The 9889-nt window shown below is 37.3% G+C and overlaps 2 protein-coding genes across 3 annotated transcripts; one reads left to right on the forward strand and one right to left on the reverse strand.

Annotated features, from left to right (window-relative positions):
- Positions 1 to 55: 55 nt before the first annotated feature.
- Positions 56 to 5432, reverse strand: LOC117788391 (sideroflexin-2). Of its 2 annotated transcripts, XM_034627155.1 has the most exons (6): positions 5278 to 5432; positions 5035 to 5147; positions 4833 to 4963; positions 1830 to 2098; positions 1174 to 1712; positions 948 to 1107 (listed from the first exon to the last, which is right to left on the reverse strand). In XM_034627155.1, exons 3-6 carry the CDS (start codon positions 4846 to 4848, stop codon positions 948 to 950), a joined length of 984 nt encoding a protein of 327 aa, XP_034483046.1. In that variant the 5' UTR covers positions 4849 to 4963; positions 5035 to 5147; positions 5278 to 5432. The 2 variants fall into 2 exon arrangements, with proteins under 2 accessions (XP_034483045.1, XP_034483046.1); XM_034627154.1 differs by having other exon boundaries at positions 56 to 1107; positions 4833 to 5147.
- A 342-nt stretch (positions 5433 to 5774) lies between these two features.
- LOC117788214 (UDP-glucuronosyltransferase 1-1) lies at positions 5775 to 9808 on the forward strand. Its single transcript, XM_034626911.1, has 5 exons — positions 5775 to 6537; positions 6602 to 6796; positions 6860 to 7073; positions 8396 to 8624; positions 8682 to 9808. Exons 1-5 carry the CDS (start codon positions 6083 to 6085, stop codon positions 9491 to 9493), a joined length of 1905 nt encoding a protein of 634 aa, XP_034482802.1. The 5' UTR covers positions 5775 to 6082; the 3' UTR covers positions 9494 to 9808.
- The last annotated feature ends 81 nt before the right edge of the window (positions 9809 to 9889 follow it).

Consider the following 9889-nt stretch of genomic DNA (forward strand, 5'->3'; position numbering starts at 1 on the left):
ATGTTATAGTCAGGTAATATTCATACTGATCCTTTTAAATACAATATACAATAAATCGGGTTTTAATCTCTTGATGGCAGAATTTGCAACATTTATTTTCAGACAATACGATACAATCAATATCTTAAAAACATAAACAACGTGTTGAAGTTATGGCGAGGGAAACTGTGACGGATATGATAAGCCTGCACCTAAATAAAAAGCTGCCTAAAAGAAACTACATTAAAATGTTTCTTTATCTCCACATTAATGCCGTAAGCATAAGACATGTACATACGAACAATAAATTGAATATGCCTACAGTGTCAAATATGTTGAAGAATTTTTAAAGCAACATTTTAAATCTATGCAATTGAGTCTGATACATCTAGTGATAAAATTTCAATCGAAATCTGAATATTTGAAATGAGTATTACATACGACTGTACAGTTCTGTTCTCTAATTTCACTTTATCGGATGAAATTTCACCAGCTTAACAGACCTGATAATCTCCAGTACTTTCTACTTATAGTATTACTTAATAATTAACACGTTCATATTTCAATTAAACTTTGTCAGACAGTTGAACTTAAGTAGTGTACATAAATAACATTTCATTACAGCTTTAATGTTGTAAATTAGGTTCAATTAACAAAAACTTGTTAATAATTATTTGATTGACAAGTGTCTTTAGATTTGTAATCAATATTGCTAGTTATTTCATTTTAGGTACAGGCCTATGCAACTAGTGAAAATAAAACAAAATCTAAATACAAATACAATACAAACTGTATAAACTGTGGGAAATAGAAATTATGATATACTTTTTGACTTAATAAGTAACGACTATTGAGACTTGTTAAGGAACAAAAGGAAAACGTTAAGCGTTTCTGTAAATGCCTAAATGACGACAAGCAACAATTAACACATTATTGTCTAAGATTAAAATCGACGATTACATGTCTCCTTATAGTCCTTTGTTAAAGTATACACGCTTGGGCACAGCACCGTTAGTGCGCTTCACCATGTCCTCGTAGAGTTCCGGCTCAAAAGTTCGTATTGTTGAGGTATCCAGACCGCATTGTTGTGGAAAAATGGCACAGGCCGTAGGCACCATGAAGCAAAGGCTGAAAAAGGGAAACAAATTGGACTTATTTATTGAACCCAATAAGGAAACAACTCGATACACTTACAAGCATCCCACCATGAGGGTTTGAAATGGTGCATTGATCCATTTGATGCGCTTATAGGCAGGCAGCTTCTCCAGTCGCTCCATAATGACAGGCAGAACTAGCATTCCAGGTGCTGCCATTGTAATTCTTGAGAGGACCACCTCACTAATACCTTTGATGGCAGCCAGACGACTCTGACCCACGACCTCACCATCGGCGTTCTTCACCTCAATGCCATGGAGTATCTCGTTCTGACGCATCATGGGAATGTTGACACAGTTCGCTGCCGCGACAGCCGCAAAAGGCACATATCGCTGCAAGATCGGTGTTGCCTTTTTGGACCAATAATTCTTGCAACCAATGGCTGCGATTAATGCTGAGGTGGTGGCAGATACATAGGATACGGCCAGCTGCTTAACACTGGTGGGAGAATTGGCATTTCGATTTGTATAGTTAACGATCGCGTTGAAGGATTGATTGAGGAACTGCCAGAGCACCACGGCGGGAACCGTGCGGTAGAAGGCAAGCATGCCACCAGTAATCAGCATGCCCCCAGGCACCTAAAGAAAGATGCGTTCAAATATTTGGCAAATACTTGGTACAAATGACGTCAGCGACTCTCTAAATTTAAACTGACAACTATGTTAATGACTGACGGTCACGAGCATGGGACTTGCCTGAAAACTCATGCGACCCGCAAAGTTCTGCAGCTCGCCCGTATCCGGATGAAATGCAGAGTTATACAGCTTCATATTGTAGTGAACATCTTGGGGCTTTAGCTCTGTGGATTGCTCTCCCTTGCGATACTTGTCCACCATTTGCTTAGCCTGCAGCAAACGATCGCTGGAGAGCAGCACCGTACGCGGATCCGTCATCCATGCATAGTACTGAAAGCGACCCGTAAACGTCTTCAGATCAAACAATGGTTTGTCTACATCGATAAGAGCTGCAATGAAAACATAGATACATATGTAGTTACAAGATACGCAGTTCAAAGACACGCAATAGGAGCACGGACACCACTAAATAATAAATTATATTTTATATATATCTGAATTTAATATTATTATAGAATTTTTAAATAAAACTAAAACAACGAAATAAATAAATTTTATTTCTTTATGATAAATGTACCATTTTTTTTGCACTAGTTTTGGTTTTAATTTAGAAGTTAAAAATACACAATAGGATCACGGTTGCCACTTCATAAAAGTATCTTGTATATAAATTTAATATTAACATCAAATTTTTAAATACAACTCTACCGTAATTAAAATTAAAATTATTTGTTTACGATAAATGTACCATTTTTGAAAAGTGTTACAATGTACTAACTAAACAAGTAGGCGTTTACAGTCTAGCACGCTCGACAGTAGGATACCCTGAGCCCAAATACTATACTGAGATTGATTTTCGACCAATTGTTCCTATGGCAGCTTTATGATATAAAAGACCGATCTGATCCAAATTTGGCCAGGTTGTACAAAACCAAGCTTAATGCATATTCTATCAGTTTGTTTAAGATATCTCAAAAAAACAAAAAAGTTTTTCATACATACTTAGACTTCATTTTCGATTGAGCGTCTCTATTGCAGATATATTATATGGGGAACCGATTTGAACCAAATTTGGTCGGGATGTATAACACCAGCCCAGATGAATATTCTATCAGTTTGGTTAAGATATCTTAACAAACAAAAAAATTTTTAATACTAAAACTTCATTTTCGATGTATCGTTTCTATGGCAGCTATATGATATAGCGGTCCGATTCAAAAATAAAAACAAACTTGATCTGCATATGGTATCCTGGAGCCTACATACCAAGTTTGAAGTCCCTAGCTCTTATGGTCGGAAATCGACGCGTTCAAACAGACAGACATAGCTCAATCGACTCGGCTGTTGATCCTGATCAAAAATATATATACTTTGGGGGGTCTGCCACGCCCCCTTCTGCCTGTTACATACATTCTGCCAAACACATTGTATACTTTTTTGCTCATTTTCAATGGGCTCAGGGTATAAAAAAAAATTACAAAGCAAAAAAAAAAATAAATAAATAAAACAAATTATATTTGATATTTTTCATCTACTTAAATACAAATTTAAAAAAAAAATTAATTAGAAATTGATAAATTGGTAAATCGCAAGTCGTAATCGATGTAGCGTGTGTCAAGAGTAGCCACAAACTACAACTTTGCTCAGCCTGCAATCTGGCAGCACCCATTTTCCTCTCTCACTCTCTCCCTCTTACGCAACAAATTCAAGCCTGCCAAAGGCTGCTGCAGTGCGCGCGAAATTTGAAATAAAGGCAATGTCTAATTTTATGAGATTCTTAAAGCGGAAAATGCAAAGTTTTTTTTTAGCGATAATAAGCAGATACTTATTATATATATGTGTAAGGAATCGAAAATATTAATAATTAAAATTATTATTTTGCAGCTTTCAGTGCTCGGCAAAGATGCAAGAGTAGTGCTGCAAAATGATCGCTATTTCTATCATGCAATTTCATACATAGCTATCAGCTTCTGCTGATTTTTGCCATGCAAAAATACATATTTATATATTAACACAATTATATTTTAATCAAATTGTATATTGTATATACATAAATTATACATTAACATTTTCATTACATGATATCGATAATATTTTTTGCTTATCGCTTAATTCTTATTTGGTACCAAAAAAAATTGGTACTAATTCGTTCTGTCTTTGTGCGCCTTGCATACAAACGTGAACATGCTGTCTCGCTCGCACGTTTGATTTGCCATGCAAATGTAATTATTGAATTAAATGTAAACTCGAAATAACTTCTTTATTTTTGGGTCAATCGCTTTGAAATTTTCAGGGTCGTTTAATACGCATACTTCTCAACTGATTGTTCAGTTAGGAGTGCTATGTCAAAATTGCGCCTGTAAATCGTTTTGTGCAATTTGTGGGCGAAGGGGGCGTGGCACCTAAAATTGGAAACAAACTTGACCTGCGTATGGTATCCAGGAACCTACATAACAAATTTGAAGTCTCTAGGTCATATAGTACTTAAAATCGAAGCCCAAAAGAAAATTGGTACTATTTCTTACTGTGTTTGTGCGCGCCTTGCATACAAACGTGAACATGCTGTCTCGCTCGCACGTTTGATTTGCCATCCAAATGTAATTATTCAACTAAATCTAAATTCCGAAATAACTTCTTTATTTATGGGTCAATCGCTTTGAAATTTTCAGGGTCGTTTAATACGCATACTTCTCAACTGATTGTTCAGTTAGGGAGTGCTATGTCAAAAATTGCGCCTGTAAATCGTTTTTTTTCAATTTGTGGGCGAAGGGGGCGTGGCATCAAAAATTGGAAACAAACTTGACCTGCGTATGGTATTCACAAACCTGCATTCCAAATTTGAAGTCTCTAGCACTTACAGTCTCTGAGATCGACGCGTTCAAACAGACGGACAGACGGACAGACAGACGGACAGGGCTAGATCGACTCGGCTGTTGATCCTGATCAAGAATATATATACTTTATGGGGTCTGCCACCCCTCCTTCTGCCTGTTACATACATTCTGCCAAACACATTATACCCTTTTTTGCCCATTTTCAATGGGCTCAGGGTATAAAAATATGTACCAGTTCTGGTACAAATGTGACAATCGTGTTCACAATAGAAGTATAGCAAAAACTCACATAATTCCTGTGGCATTTTGTATTCAATTTTCAATTTGGGTCTGGAATATTTGTTATTACGTAAGCTTCGTTGCTGCGTCGCTGTTCTTGTTATTTTGTACACTGCACAGGTTTATCCACGAATTCGCCTGTTTGCCTTATGTATATAGAAAATACGTCGGGTCGCTTCAATTGCTCACTTCACTTCACTTTATTGTGTGTACTTAGGGTTGAGGCTCTGCGACTGCGATAAGTTACCAGCAGGTGTTGTTGTGTCGTTGTCAGCTGGCTGTTCAATTTTCTGCCGTATACTCGAGCTGCAATTCAATGCTGCAACTATTGGCAATGTGCCAAATTATAAAAGAATTGTTATATGTATGTATATGTTTTGTTATTGTTGTACACACTCAGCCGGTTGCCAAAGTGCAACATCTGTTGTGCATTTGAGAATTAAATAATTGAATACCTTTTGTAGTTCTATTTAACACACAAACATTATTAAATTGATGCTAATTCGTCAAAGTATTTCGCTTTTTATTTGTTTACAATTATTTTATTGTTGTTGCTTTTATCCATCGGAGTAAGTTGATTGCGAAAACCAATTTGCACATATATCGATAAATTGCGATAAGCGATTTTACAAACTGCGCAAACGTAGCATTTGAATATTAACGATATTAACGATAAAATTTATCCGTTAATAAGAGATGTAAGTTAATATTTAATTCATATCCGTTTTAATATTTTTAAAACATAAATCAAGACTGTGCTTGTAATTTAGCGGTATGTCATAGATCTTTTTTGGATAGATTTTGCAAAAAAAAGTTGCTGTTGTTGTGATAAAAGTAGTTTGAATTGCGAGTACATTAAAGCCAAAGATATCGATACTTTGTGAGCTTTGTTTTATCGATGACGCACGAGTTTGTCATTCACATGCGTGCGATTATAATAGCAGTTGCAGCCCTGGCACAACAGTATTTGCATTGTTATTGTGTTGTTCTTTTCACTTTCGTAGCGCACTTTGCTCACAATTTTCGTAATATTTAACTAATTTACATTAATTATGGTGCATGGTGCAGACGCAATGTAGGATTGTGTAAGTTTCAAGTGCAGCAGCAGCGAAAATGAAGTCAAGTTGCAGCGGCAGCGGCAGCAACAGATAATAATAGTGTCGTGGTAGCGGCGCGGGGAAGAAGGAGAAGAAGCTGCAAACCGGATAAGAAGCAAACCAGCTCAGTGAAGGACAGATTTGCGGTTCATTGCACTGCGAGATGCGTTTGCTGCAGCTGTTGTTGTTGTGGGTGCTGTGCAGCCATGCAACAGGCGCCAATGTCCTGGCTGTGTTGCCCAGTGTCTGGAAATCGCATTATCTCTACGGACGTCGCCTGCTGCAGCAGCTGGTGGCTGGACCACAGAATCACTCGGTTACACTAATCAGTCCACATGCCGCAGCCGAGGCCGAGGCGGGGTCAATGCTGTACAACATCCGTGAGATACGCATTGAGGATCAGGATCTCAACCAGAACTGGCTGGACATGGGCATGAGCTTTGAGGCGGAGCAGATGCATGCCCAGAGCGTCATGGAGCGCTTCACCCGAATGATCTATGCAGGCACCACGAATGTGGATCTTCTACTCTCCGATGCTCAAGTGCAAAAGCTTCTCACAAGTGGCGAGAAATTTGATTTACTAATTGTGGATTTGTTTCTAAGTGAAGCACTTCTAGGGTGAGTATTCGGAAGAACAGATAAGATTTGTGATCTTATCATTTGTATATTCTTATCATTTTAGATTTGCCTATTACTATGGCGTACCCACTGTTGCAATCAGTCCCACCGGCGCCAATTCCTGGCTCAATAATATGTTTGGTAATCCCCAATCATCATCTTTGGATCCGAGTAACTTTCTACCCTTCACGGAGCGCATGAATACTCGTCAACGCATTGCCAATACGCTGATGAGCACCTTCGAGCGTTTGACCTACAAGTGAGCAGAGATAAAAGTCCAATTAACTTAAAGGACTCCAATCATTTCAGTTTTTGCTTGCAGCTTTTTCCACCTGATCTCACAACAGTCTGTATATTCCAATCATTTTGAGCTACTCGTACATGAGCTGCCAAATTACCGCGATCTGAGCAAAAATCTCAGCCTGGCTCTGATTAATTCGCATCCGGCTTTGGATTATCCTCGTGCCTATTTGCCAAACATGCTAGAGGTAGGCGGACTGCATTTGCTGGAGCCAACGGATCTACAAGTGCCAAATGTAAGCAAGCCTGAATTATATACCCTTAAAATGGGGGACTATAATTATGTCACGGATTAATTGTGATCCGGACAACGAGCTGGGTCGATATATCATGCCTGACTGTATGTTCGTCTGTTTACATTTACTATACGAATGCTGAAAAATATTACCCAGAATATGAAAATTCGGAAGAAAATATTCTTAAGGAAATATTAGGAAATCAAAAATTAGGAATTTAAAATTAGGAAAGCAAAAATTAGGATAACAAAAATAAGAAAAATAAAAATTAGGAAATTAAAAATTAGGAAATCAAAAATTGGGAAAACAAAAATTGGTAAATCAAAAATTGGGTAAAAAAATTTGTAATATCAAAAATATTTTATTAAAAATAGCGCGATTTTGGCTTTTTAACCTTTCTCTATTAGCAAAAAGACAACATTTTGTCGAACCATTTATTTTAAAATATTGTGTGCCACCTTGTTTAAAAATGCAATAAATTCATAATTTTTGTGTTCGACGTATGTTTTAATAGCGATGTTAGCCGGTTGTCTAGCCTTTCATATTTTAATTGTTTCTTTTCTGGCTTTTCTCCATCGCGTATTTGAATAATTTGAATATCTTGTTAATTTTGCTCTTTTATTATATTTTGCATGATTTTTAATATTACTGGATGGCTGCAACCTGCGAACGAAAAGCAAAGCTACTTTTCTAAGTTGAATTTCCTAATTTTTGCCTTCTGAATTTTTTTTTCCTAATTTTTGTGCTCAAAATATTTTTCTTAGACGAAATTCCTAATAGTAATAATAAAAATGATAATAATAATTTGGTTGCAAGTCCTTTTAAAGGGAACCCAGAAGAATTATTGCACAAGTATTATTTTAATTCAATGATAAGGACTATTCTCGATAAGCTTTTGTGTTCCTTTTATAAGGACATGCAAAGAAATTGTCAAAAAGTCCTACCCGTAAGCCATAATTGCATTTGAATTATATTTTGATTAAACAAAAAAAAAATATGAATAAAAATCATAAGTGATTTTTTTTCACTATAATCTAATGTTTAATGTTAGATTTTTATAAAATTACTTTAAAATAATCATTATCATTGATGAACATTTTAAAACATCATCAAGTTATCATTTCTATGTAATTTGTAAAAATAAAAATTATAATGATTACGTTCTGTGATTACTATTGTATATGACTGTCCTTCCAATACTTCCCATTTTGAAGACTGAGCTCTGCAATAGTCTAAATTTTCGGCATGCCGTAGATCTTTTATTTTATAATTTTAATTGAGATTGAATTGAAGTTTCTTAATGTTTCTTCTTTTGATACCAGCATGTTCGTTCCTTCATTGAGTCTGCGCCAGGAGGCGTCATATACATGAGTCTGGGTGCCGAAGTGCAAACAGCTCAGCTGCCGAACGAAAAATTAGCCATTTTACTGGATGTTTTTGCGCATCTTAAAGAGTTTAATTTTCTGCTCAAGTGGGAAACGGATGAGTTTGTGCAGACGTTGCCAGACAACATAATGATCAATAGCTGGTGGCCACAACAGGCTATCTTGGGTAAGTACTTATTGGCATAAGTTGTATGAATCCTAATTAAAATTGCTTGAATTATAGCTCATCAGCAGGTGAAGGTATTCATCAGCAGTTGTGGTCAGCTGAGCGTTTGGGAATCGATTGCGGGTGATACGCCCATACTTGCCATACCCATTCTGGCCGAGCAGGAGGTGTTGGCCAAACGGTTGCAGCTGAAAGGAGCAGCGCTGACCGTTGGTTACGATGACATTGCCTATGATGCACTGCTTCATGGCATACGGCAGCTCACGCTAAATGTCAGCTATGCTCAACATTTGTCCAAATTGAAGGCGCGTTTAAACATCGTCAACTCTGAAGCATCGGCCAAAGCACTTAGCCACATTGAGTTGATATTGGAAACTGGTGGAGCGGACTTTTTAAAATCGCACGCCAACACTCTCAACTTTTGGCGGACGGAGGGTTTAGATGTCCTTGTGATCATTGTGTTGGGCATTTGCGGAATTTTGACAGTGCCTTTTGTGGCAACTTGTTGCATACTGCGCAGGTCATATTATAACCAGGCGGCACAGGATCATCAGCAGCCCTATCGCACGACCCTCAAGGCTGTGGGTCGTGTGCACAGCTATGGAGATCCCAGCAGTTGCACAAGTGGCGGAGCATCGGAGCCATTGAGAAGAACGCGTTCGGCACAGTCGCTATCGGCGCGTTCAAGCTGCTCCAGTTTTAGCTCAACGCCGCCAACGACACCGTCAACTACATCGACAACTCCACTCGACCTGACACCTCCGCCACCGTCTGCTACATTGTCGCCGTTGCAGCTCTATGTTAATCAAGGGGTTTATTCAACACAGGGTAAATCACGCGAGGATAAGACGGAACCTGCTTTTTTATAGCCATGTCGATAGTTATTCGCCTGGCAGAACGATATATCTCTAGACTTCACATCTTTTAAACTACAAAACGTATATCTATATAAGATATGTATATCTCTAATATCTAGGATTTTAAGCGTGCTTTATGCATCTGTGTTGGTCAGTGGTCCCTAAAAGTGTTTTTATGTTATTTTATACGTACGATTAGATTATATGTTTAGATTGTAGCCGTGATACAAATTCATAAATGATATTGTATGTTGTTAAGGTATTGATTGTAATACATTATTATCCGATTTACATAAAAGCATTTCAAAATAAACGTTGCAATTGTTATTTTCTGAGTTTTTGGACTGAATTACTTAATATAAATGTAGCCGGAAGAATAAATACTTTTTCCAATTGTTCCTATAGCAG

Source organism: Drosophila innubila (genome assembly GCF_004354385.1).
Source record: "Drosophila innubila isolate TH190305 chromosome 3L unlocalized genomic scaffold, UK_Dinn_1.0 0_D_3L, whole genome shotgun sequence".
NCBI lineage: Eukaryota > Metazoa > Arthropoda > Insecta > Diptera > Drosophilidae > Drosophila > Drosophila innubila.